General features: G+C 35.2%; 2 protein-coding genes across 3 annotated transcripts in view; one reads left to right on the top strand and one right to left on the bottom strand.

Annotated features, from left to right (window-relative positions):
- The window catches only part of LOC147537553 (uncharacterized), an 84,173-nt gene that overhangs the window by 49,093 nt on the left and 13,017 nt on the right, over positions 1 to 22,063 (top strand). The gene's annotated exons all lie outside the window — the stretch shown is intronic.
- LOC147537554 (Mitochondrial transcription termination factor family protein) lies at positions 1,828 to 2,880 on the bottom strand. Its single transcript, XM_086639415.1, has one exon. It carries the CDS (start codon positions 2,833 to 2,835, stop codon positions 1,978 to 1,980), a length of 858 nt encoding a protein of 285 aa, XP_086495541.1. The 5' UTR covers positions 2,836 to 2,880; the 3' UTR covers positions 1,828 to 1,977.

Here is a 22,063-nt window from a genome sequence, read left to right as displayed (position 1 = left end):
GAAAAATATGATTTAAGTTTGTGTACCTTTTGTCTGCGTATGACTTGCTTTAGTAAGAGGTTCAATAGTCATTTTATATTTTGAGTAATGGACTCTCAATACAAACGGACTCATGTCATCAAAAAAAAAAAGACTCCAAATTAGCACGGACGAGTTAGACAAAAAGCAAGCATTTTGAAATTAAAAAGAGTCAGACCATTCAGACAAGTCAGATGTGCATTAAAGCAGAACGCCACTTGAAGAGTCGAAGTTATTGCGGTTTCTGTCATCTAAGTTCTGGCTCTTACCATATAAAATTATTCAATCAACTAATGATTCCAGAACTAATTCTGCTATCTGTTTATGGGAGTCGATACTCCATGTTAGCTACTTTGCTGAACCCACTGAGCTTCATCACATACTGTTCCAGTTCTATAAGAACTCCCCTAGGTGTTGTTCAGCAAGGGCAAAGGCACTATGATCCTTCTAAGCCACCCTCACTGTGACGCCCCAAGCCTTATCAGTTGTCGATATTATCCCCGCTTTTGCCACCACGCTCAGGTACGAAGTTTTGTTCTTGGCGGAGGCTCTAGAACCCCCCCCCCCCCCCCCCCCCCCCCCCAAAAGGCCTCAACACTTACCAAGCTTGAGCGTACACCTATAGTCCAGGATGCGGACACTCTCGTGAGCGATGTGAGATTATCACAGAACAAAACCTCGTACCTGTGTGAGGTGTCTAAAGCGGGGACAATATCGACAACTGCTAAGGTTTGGGGCATCACAAGTGGTATCAGAGCCGAGGACGACTCTTCGCAGAAGGTGGGGGTTGTGATAGTCCCACATCGCTCACGAGAGTGTCTGCATCCTGGGCTATCGGTGTACGCTCAAGCTTGGTAAGTGTCGAGGCCTTTTTGGGGGGCTCCTAGAGCCTTCGCCAAGAACAAAACCTCGTACCCCGTATGGTGGCAAAAACGGGGACAATATCGACAACTGCTAAGGCTTGGAGCCTCACACTCACCCAAGCCGAAGACCATACTTCACCAAAAACTAGTCGTACCTATGCAGCCTCAAAACCAAGTCCAACCCACCCGATAATATAACCCCAGGGAACCTTTCTCATTATCGGGTTTGTTTTGATCTTTCTTTCTGAAATATCTTATTCATGTTACAGTCCTCACTATTAGGTTTCTTTTGTAAAAACAATTATCTGTGGCACAATCTAGGTTCATGTAGGCGTATGTGTACTGCAAGGTAGTAAACGGGTTTCATCTTTTTCTTTTTTCCATCCTTGAAGTTGTAAATGAGCACTGTGAAGTACCTAGAGAGAACTTCTGAAATAACTAAGCAGAAAAGAATGACCAGAAACCTGATTCATTGACCAGTAAGGAAAGTTAACCTAATCTAAATTCCTTCGAAAAAAAATAGAAGCTATTTTCTTGCTTCTTGTGTGCTAAAAAGGGCCTACAATAGCCGTTGTATGAATCCCACCAAAGACTCTTCTACGATAATTTCTTTACTATTTCTGTTCTTAATTCTTCTTCCCTCACAAAATGATTTCCTCAACTAAACATATAACATTATTGTCCCACATGGGAAGCATCCTAAGCCCGGGCTATTGAGGCAAGCTCAAGCTTTTGGGTGGGTTCTTGTAGCCTTCACCACGAACAAAACTTGTACCCACCGGGCTTACGCCTGGGTGGCAAAATCGGGAACAATATCAGTAACTGCTAGGGCTTGGGTCTTAACAAACAAAGGGTGTCAACAAACATAAAATCCAATTACTAATTAGTCTCCTAGCATTTTTGCTCTAACAAACATAAGATCAAAGCTATTCTTCTCTTCGAAAACTAAGATCAACCCATACAATTTTTATTACAACACGTACAACTGCAACTAAATTTTGTTATGCACAAAGAGAAAAACAAGAACAATCAAATATAATTGAACTTGAAACAGAATATAATTCAAGACTCGACGATTAAATTCCATACCTAATTTTCACTTCCATTTTGTATAAAACTTTTGATCACTCCATAACAACATCTTATGCAAAGGAATTCGAATTTTCCTCTCTTTTAAGTGCAAATGTCTTGGAACAATTCTTTTCTCTAAACTAAATGCAAAATATTGTGGAAAATTCTTCAATTCTTCAACACTTCTATCCATTTCCCCAATTAAATATTCAAACTTTGGCATCAAATTATTATCAATACTGTAACCAAAAATAGCTGGTAATCTAGCACAAACTCTTCTTGATTCTTCATTAGAAAACCCTAGGCTTTCTAAAAACCTAATTTTGGTTACAAGTTTTCCTACCCTAGTGTTGAGTAAATGAGCATTGAGAGAAGTTGGTGAGTTCAGATTTTCTAACCCTAATTCTCTGAGAAAAAGAAGAGTAGGCTTCAAACAGAAATTAACATTGGAGAAGAGAATATCAGGGCATTTTAGAATTAAGGCAGACGATTCATCAACAGATGCAGAGAGATCGTTGGTTAAGAAATCGAAAACGGGATCGAAATCAGTGGTATTGATATCAGAGGAGAAGAATTTGGGGCAGAAGAAGGAAAGTTTTTGGATGTGGGAATCGGAGAAACCCTTGGATTTAAGGTAATTTACGATTGATAGAAATTTATCTAGGGTTTCTGCAGAAAAGACTTTTCTGCTCTTGTCTGAAATGATTCCTAGGGTTTTCAAGTAACGAAGATTTTCTCGGTAAGAAGTACGAAATTTGAGTTGATATTGCGGAGGATGAGAAGAACAAGAAGAAGAAGAAAAATGAAGGGACTTAGGATTAGGGTTCGGAGAAATTGAACAACAGACCGTTGGAAGGGAGGGAGAGAGAAACAGAAGCACCATTGTTGTTATCTTTTAAGCGGGAAAGATGCCCCAATTAGTAAAGGGATTTTTGAGTGAGAGGCCCAAAAAATTGAGGGTAAATAAGCCTTACCCTCAACCCAAAAGAAAAATGAGAACCCAGTTCAAATTGGCAGGACAACTCACATTTTTCTGGGTTTTATATTATTTATCCCTCTTTTACTCTTCCACGGGAAATTTCCGTGTTTTCTGACAATCTGACAGATGACAACGAAGCAATTAATTCCCCGTACATGACGTAATGTCAGAGAAACATTCAGATTTTTTGAGAATTCAAAAATGACGCCATTTTTTGACGAAATTTCAGCCAATTTTTTTGGATCCCTCCCATTATATTTTCTTTCAACTCCTTTCTTCTTATTTATACATCCAAAAATCTTCTTCATCATTCTTATTTTATTTCACATTTTATCTTCTTCATCTCTTTCAATCTCTAAAAACATAAATTTTCTGTTCTTTCTCTCTCTAAAAGTTTTATGTTTTTATTTTTGGATGTTCATCATTCTTATTTTGTTTCACATTTTATCTTCTTCATCTCTTTCAATCTCTAAAAACATCAAAGTTTTCTGTCTTTCTCTCTCTAAAAGATTTATGTTCTTATTTTTCTTCTTCATCATTCTGATTTGTTTCACATTTTATCTTCTTCATGTCTAAAAATATCAAAGTACATAACCAAATGGCCAGTGCACAGTACCATCCCCGGTACAGAAGAAAATTCCTAGTTCAAAAGTGTCCAGTACTGAACCAAATGGCCAGTACACTGAACAATTCCTGGTGCACAAGAAAATTCTCAGCACAAAAATGTCTAGTACATAATCAAATGGCGAGTACACAGAACAATTCCCGGTACACAAAAAAATTCCCACTACAAAAATGTCTAGTACATAACCAATGGCTTGTACACAGAACAATTCCCTATACACAAGAAAATTCCCAGAACAAAAAAGTCAAGTACATAACCAAATGGCCAGCACACAGAACAATTCCCGGTACACAAGAAAATTCCCAGTACAAAAATGTGTAGTATATATCCAAAAAATGGCCAGTATAATAAATAATTCCCGGTACACAAGAAAATTTCCTTGTACAAATCATTGAAAAACTACCAAAAATGAAGAAATTTGTTGAGATTGGAAAGAGATAAGAAATAAATCTAGAAAAAAAAAAAACGAAATTTTGAGATTGGAGAGAGAAATTTAAAAAATTGGAGAGAGAAATATGTGTGGGAGAAAATAAAAAGAATTAAGAAATAAATCTGGAAAAAAGAACGAAAATAGCAAGTTGGTAAATTTTGTGGCAATTCTGTAAATTTGTGGAAAGTACAAGGTTTGATGTCAGGTGCGTCAGACTATTTTTCAAAAATTTTCGCATTTCCCGGGAATTTTTCGGTGGTAATTTTGTAAATTTATGGAAAGTACACTGTCTGATGGGAGGCGTGTCAGGTTATTTTCCAGAAGTTTTCGAGTTTCCCTGGAATTTTTCGATGACCGTTTCGTAAATTTTGAAAAGAAGAAGGGTGTTTCGGAAATTGCACCCCGACCTCCTGACCATTGGACCTGCCCTTTATTCTTTTCCTGCAGTGGACATGCTTCTTGTTTTGGGTCAAGCATTGGGCCTTTTGCCCAACCCCTCATTAGTAAAGTCACTCCCTAATCCAAACAGACTGTTAAAACAAGAGTTCATTTTTTTTCCTTTCATCGATGAGAAAATCAAATGAGGCGGTGGTGGAGTTTTGACGGATGTGATGATGTGGTGGTGGTGATCAAAGATGCAAGGATTTATTTATATATTTTTTCAAATTTAACTTAACAATGATGTAAATGCAACGAAAATGAGTTGTTGTTTTTGAATTAAGCACTTAAAAACACGCTAAAAGCTAGTTTAGGCTATTTTAAACAGAACTAAATGGGGGGCATAATAGAGAAGCTGAGAAAACTGCATGATGTGCTAAGTAACAGGCTTTAGGATCGAAGGGAACTAAGATCTACGTTAGTTGTTACAAGGCATTGATACATCATGAAGATGTAATAAGCACGATAACCGCATATGTCAAAGACCCCTCGGTTGAGTGGTAAAACACTTGTTTCAATATCCTCTAGGTTAGGGGTTCGAGCCACTTGGGTTTCAGTCTCCCTAAAAAATCTTGTTGATTTCTACAAAAAAAAAGAAAAGACGATAAACGTCTACTTTAAACCATGAATGAAAGAGGCCTAATGCCCAACAACAAAGAGGCATAAAGCCCGACAAATTATTACATTATTTACTTTATTTATAGCCTAAATTACATGGGATAAATCTTGATGACAAACTGCTTCAAGCAAGACTCGATCCCACAACCTCATGGGTTTAAGAGGGTGTCCAATCACTGCACCAAAGGCTGGTGGACGAAGGTTCTTGCAATTAAAGGTTTATTAAGTGATGAGGACCTTCAGGTTCATGATCCAAATGATGTGGTTTCATAAGTTCTTTTTTTGTATTATATCTCAAATCCTACAGAAAACCAACCCAAACATCAAAATTCCTTACTTGTTACCCGACATCGAGAAAAACTAAGAGGAGAACTCCTCAACCGACCTCAAATGATATTCAATCTATGAAATTTATCTTCTAAGATTTTTTTCTCTCTAATATTTGGATTTGGATTTGAGAGAGACAAATCCGAAGTTGGTAGCTTTGAAAGACAATTACTAAGAGAAAGAAAGGGTAAAAGAAGATCCACAATTGGTAGGGTAAAAAATAGTCTCTTCGATCTTGAACATCAACATTATCCATTGTAGTAAGGGGAAATAACATTGTCTATCGGTCGATAGTGGCTACTGTCGGACACCCTTAGCCGATGACTTGCGTTGAAGATAATAAAATGATAAGGATCAAGATGAAGATAAGAGAGATAAAAGAAAATTAAAAAAATTAAAGAGACTTACTTTTGGAAAGTAACAAATATGACTTTTCGTTCAATGCACTTGCAACACAAAAAGAGCTATCTAGGTATTTCATTAAAATGGGGGCTAGGCGGAAAACTGATTCAAATTTATGAGCCAAATGGAAAATTATCTTTCGATCAATCTCCCCCATATAATCTATAGCCATTTCTTTTTTGAAAAAACTCTAAATAATAAAATCTTTCCAACATTTTCTCCGTAATTTAAAGTAACTCATAAAAAATGTCTTATTAGCTCTCTGAATCTATTCTTTTCAAAATATTTTTAACAAAAATAGTCTATCTTAAAGAAACTTTTATCTATCTAATTAAATAATTAATTACCATTTAATTTTTGGTTAAATTCATTGTTGATATGTGACAAATTCGAACTATACCTAGTAACACAATAAAATGACCCACATAGTCCCCTTAGTAACACAATAAAATGGTAGAAAAGAGAAGTTGAAGAAAGATAAAGATTTAAAAGAGAAAGAGAGAAAGTAAGAAGAAAAAAGAAACTAAATAGATAAATAATTGAAAGGCCAGCGCTTTGGGGAAAGCAAAATAGTTTCCGGGGTGTGAAATTTTAAAGGGAATATGTGAAATTTTAAAAATTTTATGGGGAAACAAATTTTAAGGGGAAATTAACATTGCTTCTTCCTCTTCTTCTTCATCATCTTCAACTCCGGTCACCATTTCTGCCCACCATCTCCGGCCACAACCACTACCATTTTCTAAATGAGATGTACATACCTGTATCTATATACAACTTCCGGCAGAAAATTAAGAACTGTGTTTGTTTTTCTTGACTACCCATAAACTGATCCGATTCGTTCATGACTCGGAAATTTCAACACCTATCAGTAGGTATAAAACTCAATGGTTCTCTCTCTCTAAACCAGTCTTCTTCTTTCTCCATTTTAACAAATTATTTTCCCCTTTTTAGAGAGAGGAATAGAGAGTGAATCCTCTCCTAGATCTTCGTGGGCGTTATTTCTTGATTAAAGTTATATGGTTTATGTGTCGACAACCCATTTCTGAGCAGAGTCAACCCTTCCTCTCTCTCTAGCCTCTCTCTCTCTAATTCTTGTTTTTTTGTCAAGTTAGAGAATAAAAGACAACAACTTTGAAACCCTAGTGTTGAAAATATAGTGAAAGTCATCTCTACATGTTCATTACTTTTTTTTTGATGAGAACATGTTCATTACTTGTAATTAGGTTTCTCTCTCTACTGTACTCTTGACCTCCTCAATATTATCCTCTCTCTCTCTCTACCCCATTACACTTTCCAACTAACACCAAAATCTTTGAACTTTCTTTCTCTGAAACCCCACTTTAACAACATCAACAATGAATCAAATCAGTTAATCAGCAATGGAGATCGCCCCATTTCTTACTCAAGCAGTACTAGTATTGGTCGAGCACTTAATCAAATCCTTACTGTCATGAACGAAATCCTAGTTAGTTCTCGAAAATACGAACTTGTTCGCTCATTAGCTGAGAATTTAATCGATGAGAATCTGAAATTAGGGTTTGATTTTCCTCGTGAGATTAATTGTGATGGTGGTGGTCGGATTTTGGTGAAGATGGTGGTGGTCGGATTTTGGTGATGATGATGGTCGCCGGATTTCGGTGATGATAGTGGTGGCTGCATTCCGATAACCCTTGCTGGAACGGAGAAGAAATGGTCAAAAATTTGCTTTCCCCCAAACATTTAGAAAATATATTGGTGAACTAAAGTTGACCAAATTTTGACAAAGTCTTCACACCCCAGAAACTATTTTGATTTCCCCAAAACGCTGGCCTATTGAAAGGGTTATTTTCCAAATGACCCCCAACTTTGTGACCAACTTCCTGCCCAGCCCCTTACTTTATCAATAATTTCCGTATGACTCTCTTTTTCAGTTACCGTTAACTTTTCCGTTACTCTCTCTCCTCCATCTCATCACCTGTCTGTCACATCATTGATCACGCCACATCATCATCTTTACCGGCAGGGGTCGTCGGCGGAAAAATTTCCGGCCGGCGACCTTCAATTTTTTTTCTCTCTCTAAAAAATATTTTTTTCTTTCCTCTTTCTCTCTCTAAAGACTCCAGCGAAGGAAAACCCTTCGCCGGAGTTCACGAACAGACCAGTTCTTGGTCTATTCTTCACGAACAAACCAGATCTGGTTCTGTTCTTCACGAACAAACCAGATCTAGTTCTGTTCTTCACAAACAGATCTGGTTCTGTTCTTCACAAACAGATCTGGTTCTGTTCTTCACAAACAGACTTGGTTTGTTCTTCACGAACAGACCCAGGTCTGTTCATCAGAACAGACCCTGGTCTGTTCGTGAACTCTGGCGAAGGGTTTCTTTTCGCCGGAGTGTTTAGAGAGAGAGGAGAGAATAATTTTTTTTAGAGAGAGAAAAAAAATTAAATGTCGTCGGCCGGAAATTTGGCCGGCCGACGAAACCTTCCGGGGAAGACGATGATGTGGCGTGATCAATAATGTGGCAGAGAGAGGTGATAAGATGGAAGAGAGAGAGAGAGTAATGGAAAGTTAACGGTAACTGAAAAAGGGAGCCATATGAGAATTGTTGATAAAGTAGGGGGCTAGGCAGGAAGCTGGTCACAAAGTTGGGGGCCATATGAGAAATAACCCTTACTGAAAACGTAATCAGAAAAATTAGGGAAATGCTAAATGTACAAAGATCTTTAACAAAATCTTTGATTTGATGAGTCACACGCAGTGGCGTGGCTGAGATTTTAGGGGCCCGGTGCGAAGTTTTAGTCGAGGCCCTAATATAACAATATAAAAAAAATGACACGTGAAATTTCTACAAATTTTATGATATTTTCACCTCTCTTGAGACAAGTAACATTCTACAATATGGCGGTGTCTTTTATTTAGAATGTGAAATATAAGTTCGACTCTCTTTGTCGTTTTGTAGTTTTATTTAATCAAAGAAAAAAATGACAAAATAAGAGTTTCGAGGAGGAACTGAACTTCTAACATCACGAGGACAAAGAAACTATTAATATCATTGTGCTTGGAACCCAAGAGGAAAACAATTCGACGTAAAAATATGCTTGGATGTAATCAAACCTCTGACCTCTCTCGATGTAAAAATAAGGCTACATATTAACTAATGTTCGTGAGTTGTAATCGTCTAAGAAGCATAACAACTTGAGGAGCGGAACTCAGTTTGGAAATTGTCTGAAAAAAATATGCTTTAGGGAAGACTTGATCCTCCAACCTCTCCCGCACTAGTTAACAAGAACACCCGTTACCCGTTAGGCTACACACTAATAGATGTTCATAATTGGATGCGAATTTATATGAAGAGTCCATCTATGGATAAGTTGTATTCGCCTTTACAAGTTAGGACGATGGGGCCCCTTGGGAGAGGGAGGCCCGGTGCGACGGCACCTCTTGCACCCCCTCTCCCACGCCCCTGGTCACACGGTTAAAAGAACGATCCAGATCAAAGTTAAACTTTGAAAAACTTTTGTCTTTTTAGTGAAAATGAGTCATTAAGTCAAGAATTTTGTCAAAGATTTTGTCATTGTAGCACTCCCGAATAAATTATATTCAGAGGATGGTTGGAAGAACCGTTCTTTAAAATGGGGGCCATCTGGATATTTCTCAAAACGATAGGTAGCCAAACGAAAACTGGTCATAAACTAGAGTGATGTGGGAAATAACTCTCATAATATCTTTGTGATCTTGTAAGTAAAGAATTTTTACTCAAATATATTGAAAAATGCTCAGATAAGTTTACATCATAATAAGGAAAGGAATCCAACTTTTTTAGAGAAAACAAAATCAAACAATCAATGAGATTCTCATTGAGTTTACCAAGATTAAATCACCTAAATGACTAAGAAATATGAGCACGACAAACAGGACAAGTATGAACAAACCCAATTTCCGTACTAATCCATTGACGAATGCAATCCAAATGAAATACATGTTTGCATTCAGGGAGCATACATATCTTCTTCTCCTCTTCTTTTTCAACATCCACGGCTTGTCGAAAATCCTCCAAGCAAATAGGGCATTCAGTAATCTTGTCTGATCTAAATTCTGAAGGTAAAATAGTCTCAAGAGAGGAAGACAACTCAATCCCACCACCACCACCACCACCAGTACCACTACCACTACCGCTACCACTACCGACACCACCACTATTACTAGGATCCGGGTAACCGTTTGATAGAATAATAACGACTTGTTGTTGTTGTTGTTGTGGTTGTTGGTGATCACCTAAATTTCTTGATTGTTGTTGATAATGATTACGTTGTTGTTGATATTGTTGTTGTTGTTGTTGATGTTGTTTTCTTCCAATGCAGTAAACAAACATAATCCATAGTATAAAACAAGTAAATATCAAGTAACGATTGTTTAGAGATATTAGGTAAAAAATGTGATGTAAAGTATCAACAAAGCCTTGTGATGGTGGTGGTGAAGGTTGAGGAAGTTCAGAAGATGGAGATGAAGCTAGAAGTGACATGTTATTTTGGAGTGATTGTTAAGAGACAGAGAGATTATAAGAGAGACCGATTATTTCCTTAGTTTAGAGTGTTAAAAACAATTTCCTTGGTGTTTTATATAGTAAAATGTAATCTTAATAACATAATATCCCTAAGAAATGATATCTTTCCTTTTTTGTTTGAGCCATGATTGAATGATGTCTATCTCAAATCCCACATTTTGAGACTGATTTATTCTTTACTGGATGAGGAAACAAAAGGATATAATCTAAAGACTGCTCATGAAACTATCCCAAATGTTCATAATATTGTTGACCTCCGAGCATCTCCAACGCAAAACTCAATTTAAATCTCTGAGATATTGGGGAGGTAGTTAAATATCTATAGAGAACACTCTATTTTTAAAGTATTCTCTTCACATATCTCTAATTGTCTCACTCATCAATATTTGAATATGATCGATAGATTTCAAGTTTTCATATATTTTTAAAATAAGTAATTATTTCTTCACAAAGATAACCATACCACATAGGTAAATAAATAAATTTTAAAGTTTTGCATTGAAGACACAAAAGAATGAAGGATCTCCATTTTCACCACCTAAGAAGGAGAATCTTAATTGAAACTAGACACATAATACTAAAAGAGATTTTTTTTTTTGAATTTTGCATTGGATATGTTCTCAAACCCTTCTCTACCGCCTGCCCTACGTGGTTAACAGGACAAGAGGTGTGAAAATAAGAGATTGCCCTTCATAGGGTCCGAGATTCCGAAAAGACAATATCAAAAACAAGAATATTATCAGTATATCGAAAAGTCCTGTAGTTATACATATGAGATACAAAGTGTGGGACACTTGTCCAAATACGATTGCTCTTTTTGCTCTTCGACCATTTCGTTAGCTTGTCGACTGGTGCATTTTGAGATCTGTTTATATGAGAGAATGTGATGTTGTGAAAATGGGGAATAAGCTTTCTAAACTTCCGAAGATGCGAGAGAGATTGCTACTGGATTTCTTTCCGGTCGTCCTGTAAAAGTTGAGTAAGCATTTGTTATCACTTTCAATGTTGATGTACTTGTAGTTGTTTTCTGCTGCCAACGTATTCCTAAAAGGATAGTTTTGGTTTCACTTCCGTCGCTGGTTCGTGCTCTAAGATATGAAGTTTTAGCTGCAATATAATGGACCTGATGATCATGAAAATAATGCTAATGCCAATTGGTTCATTAATGTTAGTAAATGAAGCATTTGTATTAACTTTAATATATGGTCTAATTGGGAGGTTCCATTTAGTCTTTGATATTGACAATTTCTCAATAGATTCAAAGTTGTTACTCCATCTTGGGAAAGCCAGTATTTGATTGATGACATGAGAGTGTGATTTATTGTTAAATGAAAGCATCGTTCACATAGAGCTTTGCAAATAAACCATAGGATAGTCGATTAATGAGTGGTATATTGCATTCCATTTCAACTAATTCTTTCAAAGGTAGAATACAGTCAACCATATATGTAATGTTAGTGGATATAATATTAAAAAAGAACTAAATATTCTTTGCAAATGTGCAACGGAGAAGAGCATGCTCAATAGATTCTGCTAAATTACAAGATGGACAATTGATCTGGTTATCAATAAATTTTTCAATACGCTGTCGCACTGGAAGTGTGCCAATAAAATATTTCCAAAGAACAATACTAATGTGAACATGGTTTTATATTCCAGATAAAATTCCATCGTTCCAACGTTTGTTTTTATGTGAGATGGGAAGTAGCTAAATGGTGATGCTTAGATTCCATTGCGTATTTACCTGACTTAGAGAGTGACTAGCAAATAGAGTCTTGACCAATGTCCTGGATGTCTATTGTTTTAATGAGATTATACGTATGTTGGTCAAAAGTACAATCAAGCAAATGATTGTCCCATTGATTATTTTGGATGAGTTGTGAGACCTTGTTAAATGAGGAGTTATATTGGTTATGTAACAGTGGTGGGGCGGGGCATTGAGAATCCAATAGTCATCCCAAATATTAACGGTTGAAAGTGACTGGAATATGGATTGATATCGAATCCGGTTTACGACTCGCCAATCGAAATTTTAGACCCGTTAGCCGAGTTGATTACTGAGACAGAATTGGTACGCGAAGCAGGGCTCCGAGGCAGAGTTGGACTCTGAAAATGCAGAGCTAGGCTTATGTCGGTTATTAGTGTTAGCGTATCCATGTGTATTTCGGATTTAGAGAGAGTCGGTGAGGCGGTGAGATTAGGATTTTAGTGTCTATATAAACTAAAATCCTAGGAGATATCTGTGTCGAACTCTCACGAATCTCTTGTGTAACTTCTTTGTTTATCATAGTGGAAATCATCGCGTCGTGGAGTCAGTCTCACCAACCGAACCACGTAAATCTCTTGTGTTTTGTGTGATTGTTCTTTATTGAGGGGGCAAAAAGCCCATTCTTTTCCCCAAAACAAGAAGCATGCCCACTGCACACAACGAATGAGGGGCAGGTCCAAAAATCAGGTAATTGTGGAAATTACTACACTAGGGAAACTTTTACTCTTAATTACATAAATTACCACCCGAAATTACAAAAATGCCATCAATAAATCCGGTTTTTCACGTTTCTCTCTCTCTACACTCTATTTTCCACTTTCTCTCTCTCTACACTCTATTTTCCACTTTCTCTCTCTACATTCTATTCTCCGCCGTCATCATCTCCATCTCTCTCTCTCTCTCTCAAGTCTAAAATAAATTTTTTCTTTTTGTACAAATATTTTTTTGTTCCTCTTTTTAAATATTTTCTACTTTTTTTTTTGTTTTAAGTATGATATTTTCTTAAAATCTTAAAGTTTTTTCTTTTTTGGATAGATGTTGCATTATTTTTTGTCAAATTTTTCATTCCATTTATATTCCTCTTTTCTAGTTTCAGATTTATATCCAGATTTATATTCCCCTTTTCAAGTTTCATTCCATTTATAATCAAATGTCATATACATTTCTTCCAAAACATAAGTTATTTTAGTGAAACAATTTACTGTACTTTGTAACATTTACTGTACTTTTACTTATGTACTAATAGACATGTGTATTGCACACAAATGTATATGTTGAAAAATTATGTTTTGGTGAAACTTCAACCGTAGGTTCATGTCATTTTGAAACGTGTAGTACATTTTCTAATGTACTCCGTATAGAAGTTTGCAACCTACATTTGGAAATGTGCATAATCTAATGTACTCACATTTTGGAATGTACAGTAAATTAGGAAATATACCCTGTACAGGTTTGGTTAACAAAACATTCTAACTGTACGATATATGATAACTTATTGTGTATCGGAAATTGTTTATTTACAGGACACGTTTGTACTGGGATTATCTTGTGTATCGGGAACTGTTTTATGTACTGGCCATTTGGTTATGTACTAGACAGATTGTACTGGGAATTTTCTTACGTACCGGGAATTGTTCTATGTACTATCCATTTGATTATGTACGAGACATATTTGTACTGGGAATTTTCTTGTGTACCGGAAATTATTTTATGTACTAGCCATTTGGTTATCTACTAGACACTTTTGTCTGTGTGTGTGATCTAGAGAGTGTGTGTGATCTAGAGAGAGAAATTTGTACCAGCATAAGAAGACATATACACGACGAGTCCAAAGTAGACGAAATACAAAACGTACTACAATGAATAACAAAACAACACAAAAATCAGATTTGAGAATAAAGATCAAACAAATTGAGATGAACGGATCGGGAAATGAAATTAACTAACCTTTGAAAGTTCATCAACTAATTTTTTTTTTAATTTCTGATTGATTTTGACCGAATCCATTAACCATTTGACGAAATAAAAGGAAGAAAACGGGCATAGTTGAACCACGTGCTTAATGGTCAGGCTTTTTCGCCATTAGAGCTGAGTTGTGATCAAGCTTTAACAATAACCTTTCTCTCTCTACTTTTCGGACTCAAGTAAAATTTAAGTGAGGAAGAAACTGGTTGTTGTTGCATTAGTGTCTATGATTTATGATTTCCTCTCTAACTTGGGTTTTTTGACTTTTACTCGTGTTGGTTGAAAGGGGTTGGTTGATTAGAAATAAACATTAAAATTAACATATATACCTCATTGAATCTTCACTTTTTCGAAAAATCTGAACGGTTTGAACTAATAGACGAGTTTGTGCTTCTCTTGTGATGAAATTGGATTAGTTGAAGAACAAGATGAAGTTCTACTTTGAAATTGAGATATTAAGAGAGAGAAAGTAAATCTCATAAACTAAGAGAGAAAAATGTGAAAGAGACGGAATAAATTGGCGATGTCCGTACCAGAGAGATAAAAAATGAGAGAAAAAGCTAAGAAGGGTACAAAAAAAGGAAAAAAAAAACACAACAGTCAAAGCACTTTTTTTAGCCTTGAATCCCACAAAAGCTGGTGTTTGGACCTGCACCTTAACATATTCTGACTTAAAAGGGCTGACACATAATTTTAATTAGCATAGGACTGAATTAGAAATAAGTAGTGCCTTTTTGGACCTTTAGCTCATTTTGGCTTCTTTATTTCCTATTGCTTTTCTTGGATTACTTGATTTCGGTCACAACAAACCCCGATTGTCATAACATTAACTTGTGAATCTACGTGTATTTCCCACATCGTTAATGGAGCTAAGTCTTCAAATTGTTTACAAATAGAATTCTAGATACATGAATGAGCTTGTTTAGCTGGACCAGAGCTGAGAGATTTATGGAAGTATTTAATTTTTAATAGTTTGGCCCAAATGGGGCTTGCTCATGTGTTTAGTCGCTACACAAGCTTTCGTAGAAAAGTTTTATCAGGGTTGTTATTACATGAACTAGATTAATTTTCATGAAGTAATGTACTAAAGTGTAGTATGAAGTAATCCTTTTGAATTCTTTGTCAAGGGGTTTCAACTTTCACGAGCTTAAACTATAAAAAAGGGGGTGTTTCAACTTTCACGAGCTTAACTATAAAAAAAGGGGTTATGGCGGCAACTCTGTATCCGTCCGTATTCGAACTTTGATGAAAATTTAATGGTGAAGAAATTTCCCATTTGAGTTCAGAATTCCAAGGATCGTCGATGATTTATGATCAATTTCGTATGGTTAGGTTTTTATTTGATTTTTCTGGATTCTTTGGTCTTAAAATCTTAAAGTCAAGATCTAGGGTTTCTTAAAAATTAAATCAAATAATAATGAATTTGGTACCCTTAAACCAGATCGGAGTACATAAAAAATGTTCAGTCCATAACAAAATGTCCTTAATAAATTTTGAGTGAAATAATTTACCTTTGGGAAGGAATGTATAGGAAATTTAATTTATTATGTTTTTTTTTATGAATTAGGCTCATGCTTTAATTTATTCAAATAAGTTTGAGGTTACATTATGGTTCTTTCCGAAAAGTAATATACTAACAATGTTAGGTGGTGTTTCATGACAACCCCATCGTTTACAAATATTGAGTTCCAATGCGTGGGAGACTAGCATGTGAGCAACTTTGTTTGTTGTACGCCAGGTGTATCGGAATTCAATCATCTCCAGTATTTCCTTTTTCACTCATAATCTCTGATATAATATTCCCGATTCTCTATGGATGTGGCCATCATTCGTATTGCAAGCCCGAATAACGGTGATTGCATCTCCCTCGATAATCACTTTGTTAAGATTAAATTTTATTGCTAGTTTCACACCCAAAAGAACTGCACTTGCTTCTGTAATAATCAGATTTTCAGCAATATAATAGTCCGAACTCGCTGCCAAGAACTCCCCGTTAGTGTTTCTGACTATTGCAACCGTAGCCCCTTCGCCATTTTTGAACGCCCCATCAACATTTATCTTCTGACACCCTGGAGGGGGAGGTAACTAGGTAGTGACTTGATGTTGATCTTGGATTGGACTCCCTGTTTGACTATCATGTGAATTACCCTTGTCTTTGAAATCTAACCACATAGTAATAGCATCACTTATAACCTTCATACTATCAGGTCTAGTGTTTTCAAATACCAATTTATTTGCCTTGCACATATACCAAAGTATATAGCAATGCATATGAAATCCTGTCAACAACTCTTGGTTGGAGTGATAAGAGGTATAGGCTTCCATCCTAGAGGTCAAGGGTTCGAGACACGCTGAACAATTAAAAAAAAAACTCATATGAAATCCTTCATCATCAGCCATTGTTGTGACCCATCTTCTAAGTATATCAAATATTGTTTGTGATGGATTGATGCAGACGCCTAGTGGAGAGCGAAACCAGACTTCTTTTTCAAATTGGCAATCATTGAATAGGTGGTTCGCATCTTCCTCTTTATCATTACACAATGAGCATATCTTCGTCTTAATTTTATTAAATCTTAAAGCTCTGACCTTAGTTGGGATAACATCATTCAATAACCTCCAAATAAACATTTGCACTCGTGGGGCAATGTCAACATTTTTTCCAAAATTTCTGCTACTCGAAGTCGCTCGAATTGGGATCGGTCGAATAAGAACTCGACGGTGTTGCATTTTTCAGAGATTCATATAGAGATTTAAATGTAAACTCACCTTTTTCCGTGTGAGTCCAAATGATTTGTCTTCATTAGTCAGATTTCCCAGTGGGATTTTCAGAATTTCCTTGACTGAGAGCTTATCGAACACTTCATTAATGAGGTATGTCTTCCATCTTTTACCATCCAGTTCAATTAACTCCTGCACTCGATAAGGCAGTAAGTTTGTTGTAATTCCTTCCTTCTTCCCTTGTCAAAACCTCTAAGAGAAGGTACCCATGGGTCTTCCCATATTCGTATATTCGCTTCATTAACCACTATATAACATCTCCTTACCTCGATTATAGATCGCATTGCAAGTATACTCTTCCATGTTGATGAGCCTTTACTCGTATAAGCCCATAAATCTTCGTGTTTGAGATACTTAGCAATTAAAACACGAACATGTAAAACTTCCTTTTCATTTTGGAATATGCAGCTAGGAATTTTATTATGCAATGTACATAACAAAATGTTCTACAAATTTTCAGTGTTATAGTTTACCTTTTGGAAGGAATGTACAGGAATTTTTTTTTATGTATTGTACATAACATTATGTACTGTACATAACAAAATGTCCTATAAAGGAATGTATCAGAAGTTTTATTATGTACTATACATAACAAAATGTCCTATAAATTTTCAATGTTATAGTTTACCTTTTGGAAGGAATGTACAGGAAATCAACAAAATGTCTTACAATTTTCACTAAAATAGTTTAAATTTTGGAAGAAACGTATAGAAAATTTTATTATGTATTGTACATAACAAAATGTACTGTACATAATAAACACAAGATTTGCTTTCATGGATGACACGTCTGTAATTTTACCAAAAAAAGAAAGAAAAAAATGTTGACGTGTCATCATCTTAATGGATGACACATTTGTAATTTTATCGAAAAAGAAGAAAAAAATGATGTGTCAATATCTTAGCGGATGACATATTTGTCAATTTACCAGAAAGTAATAAAAACACAGGATTTTCTTTCATAAAAAAATCTGTAAATATCATGTAAAGTACACCCAGTTTTGTAACTTTCATTTTTTAACTGATAGGAAACCTGCGTGTGGACCTGCAACGAATTTCTTTTCTGACGCGGATTGAACTCCTAGTGTGAGTTTGTTTTTGGGCGTTTTACCCAACTCTTCAAATAGATATTGGTACTTAAAGGTTTTGCACTGGCCTTTAAAAGTGCAAGTGTCAATGATACAAAAGTGTATTATAGTCAATCAATCCATGGGGTACTCTCACTATTAATCAATGCCATATTGAATGCAATGACTACGAGAGCACTGAGTTAAAATTCTTATACATAACAAAGATAAAGCAAAATCGGAAGTACTAGACTGTATTATCAAAAAGAATGGGAAGTTTTAAAAGGCCTCTTTCTACACCCCCAGACCCACTACGAATTTTGAATTAGGAGAGTTTAGAGCGCCTATAAAACTCCTGACCTGGGCTACAGGAAGATCTAGATTCAAATTTTATAGAGTTACGTTCTGGATTTGTCATATACTCTCATGCGATTAGGTATTAAATAAATTAATGGTGTGTTTGGTTGCAGGATTCCTAAGTAGGATTCCTATCAAAAGTGGAATTTGGTAGGAATCATGAATCCTTGATCTGTTTGGCTACCAAGAATCCTAGGACTCTTGAATCCTAAGGATTCCTAATTCCAAAATTTGTATTGGACCAAAATCCCACCCTACCCCCTAGGATTTGCTAGGATTTTGGATTAATGAACCTAAATTTCAAACTTAAAATCAACAAAAAAATATTTCTTTCTACAAAATCATTATTTTTTTTCAAAATACTCAAATAATAATAAATCATAGGATTCTTAGTTGTTGCTAAACAAGCCAAAAGATATTACTTAGATTCATGAATCCGTGAAATCATGAATCTCAAAGACTCATGAATCCGCGGATTCATGATTCCGCCATCCAAACACACCATAACTAAAAGTCTTGGATTGTCCTTGTTGTTTCCTATCATAGTTCTAACTTTTAATGTGTTTTACATGCCCTCTCCAAAATTGTAATGCTTAATTTTTCACGAGTACATGTCATTTAGCGCAAAAATTGTTCACTTCTAAAATATAAAGAGATCGTTCAATTCCTTAACTTTTTAAATTATGTCATATAATTTATAGGTGTATAATAAAGTAATATTTAGATGTCTAATGATAGGTAAAAAATTAGTTTTTATCTTATGTCAAAGCTTTGCTTTTTATGACCCGTTTAGATTTGTTTCATGAACATTGTGGCTTATTCAATTCTTATTATTTATGGATGCCATATGATGTGGTAATGATCCTAATGCACGACTTATTGTATCTTAATAAATTGTTTGGTTACGTGTGATTACATCTTCAACATCTATAATGTATAATGTAATTCTAATACACATGTGATGAAATTTTGATGTAATCGATTAAGTTCAATCCGCAATACCATGCATATAAGGTATAAAAATGTCTAAAGTATAGCTTACATTACTGCGCACCCTTGTGCTCTGCCTGTCCTAACAAAGGACAATGATAGGGCGTCGAAGGACAATATTGCCCCTTGTCCTATTCTAGACGTTGCACAAAGATGTATTCGAGTAACGAGGGTATACATGTACGACTGTTTTATAAGTTTTACGTATTGTTTCGAGAAGACAAAATAAAACCCTGCCATATTTTACTAAAATTTACAACTAGATGACATTATTTCGAATGTTAACATCTAACACCTCAAAAAGTACCTTTGAAGAAGATGTTTTTTTTTTTTTTGAGAATTCGACTACGGTCTACGTTAGTCGTTACAAGACATTGATGCATCGTGGAGATGTAATGAGCACGATAACCGCCTAATTTAAACTGAGACAGAAAGAGGCCTGAAGCCCGACAACGAAGAGGCCTAAAGCCTGACAAATTATTACATTATTCATAGCCTAAATTACATAGGATAAATCTTGATGGCAACTGCTTTCACCGAGACTCGATCCCACGACCTCATGGTCTTAAGAGGGGTGTCCAACCGTTACACCAAAGGGTGGTGGACCTTTGAAGAAGATGTTGTTATGTAACATACATGTTTATTTACGAGAGATATCAGAATTCGAATGTTACCATATTACACAAAGAAAAAGAAAGATGGTTACAGAAAATCAAAAAACTAAAACGAAACAAGATTGAACAACCTGCTCTAATACCATTAAAATTATTACTTTGCATTAAACAAGCTCAACATCGGAATCATGAAGAATCTCAAAACTAGAATCTCTAATAACTTTGACATGATTACGGCAAAGAGGACATGTCAAACTTTTAAGCAACCAAGAATCAACACAAAATGAATGGAAAATATGATTACAATCCTGCAATAATCGACACTTTTCGCCCTGTTTGAAACGTTCAAAGCAAATAACACAACCAGAACTCCATCCCAATCCGAAATAGAAACTTGGAATACTTTCCAATTCTCCGACTGATAATCCAGACCTTCCTCTACCTTCTTTCCTCGTACAATTAGTTTTATTCCGATCAAGAAGTACGAGGAAAAAGTAAAAAACAAGAACATAAATTGAGAGAAGAATGATAACAGTGGCAGCAGGAGAGAGAGATAAAAGGAACATAGTGTCTGGGTAGACTGGATTATGAAGATTGATGATTAATTAGGTAGAAGTGGTAGATCAAAATTGAGCTATGAATGGGTTTAAATTAGTAGGGGAATTTGATTTTAGAAAAAAGAAGAAATGAAAATCAATCAATGTGATTAATAAGTAATTAAGTTAAGTATGGATTACTTTAAGAATTAAGAATTAACGTGGAACATGTTGCAATAGTGGATTATTGGATGGCTAAGTTGGAATTCATTGACCTTCCTAATTATATTATATAATAATTATAATAATTGGGGACCTTTGAGTAGGAATTTGGATTTACAAAAATTAAAAGAATTAAAATTACAATATATCAGAGAAAGTTTGAACAGGAATTTAAATTTATGGAGGTGTCTCAATTCTTATATTTATTCGGTATAAAGAAAAAAAGTTCATGTGGAATATTTTGAATGCTAATTCCTACTTTGCCACATTGGGTGACATATTAGATGCCTAGAGGGTATACCACTCAATTAGCCGATTGGATTTCGAATGATCCATGTTAGAGGGCATTACCCAAACCTTTTAATGGTGAGCCAAAATTAACCCTCCCACACCCCCATAACCCTTCAAATATAATCCGACAAATTTTCTACGGCCTAAACTTTTTTTCTTCTTCTTCTTCTTCTCGTTTGAACACTCTAGGGTTTAACTAGGTCATTCAAAAAAAGTTATACCACTACTGAGATCCAAGCTATAACTTCAAAGAGAATGGACGACGATGCTTGCAACTTCCTTAGAGTATATCCGACAGCCCTCAATAACACCAAATAATGGTGCTATGGAGGGTTGTGCCCACCTAACAGGGATGGAAAATTGGATAGTTTTCAGTCCAGTGAGCAGTGACGTTCATCTCACCATTTGAAATATAATTTTGAGTCCCTTTTGGTTTATGTTTTAGTCCTTTTTATCTTTATAGTTTTATGTTTGGTCATCTTATTTGAAACTATTTTCAAATTTAGTCCTTATATCAACCAAATGAATATTAATGTTTTATTAATAGATATATAAACCAATCAAATAATTTAATTAGATAAATTGTTGTAGTTTATAATTTTATTTTAAAATAAGTTTTAAAATGAATATTGGTATGATGAATAGTGATTTGGTGGGAGTTTTAGAGTTTTATCTTTGGAATAAAAAAATTGAAAACACCAAAAAAGTTGGTGGAAATTTTTTTGTGCCAACTACTGGGGATGCTCTGAAGAGTCCACGAAAAATGAGGTTGAATAAATCTTTTTTGGTGTATGGTCTTTAGCTTTAGGGTTTTGACTTTTAGCGTTCTTGTTATAGTTTTTCGATTTTGTAAACACAGTAATGTAATCTTCAGCTTTTCAATTTTTCTGATCTTTTCTATCACTCTGATTTAACATTTGCACAGTAACATTACATATGAAGACCAAAATCTTTCTTTCAGAAATGTCTATTTAGTTTATTTTAGGCTTATGTTTTTTGTTGAACCTTAAAATATGAACAAATTTTGTTTGAAATCCAGTCTCATATCTGTTGTAACTTATTGTATTTAAGGGATCTAAACTTTAGTTTTTGATCCATTATCTATGTCCAACAATGATTCTTATCTATAGGTAATAGTTTTGGTAAAAAAATTAATTT

This window comes from Eschscholzia californica, unplaced genomic scaffold, assembly GCF_041429995.1.
Source record: "Eschscholzia californica isolate CP2 unplaced genomic scaffold, dmEscCali1.0.p SCAF_5, whole genome shotgun sequence".
Taxonomy (NCBI): domain Eukaryota; kingdom Viridiplantae; phylum Streptophyta; class Magnoliopsida; order Ranunculales; family Papaveraceae; genus Eschscholzia; species Eschscholzia californica.
The sequence above is the reverse complement of the archived record's forward strand: the minus strand, read 5'-3'. Positions and strand labels throughout refer to the sequence as shown.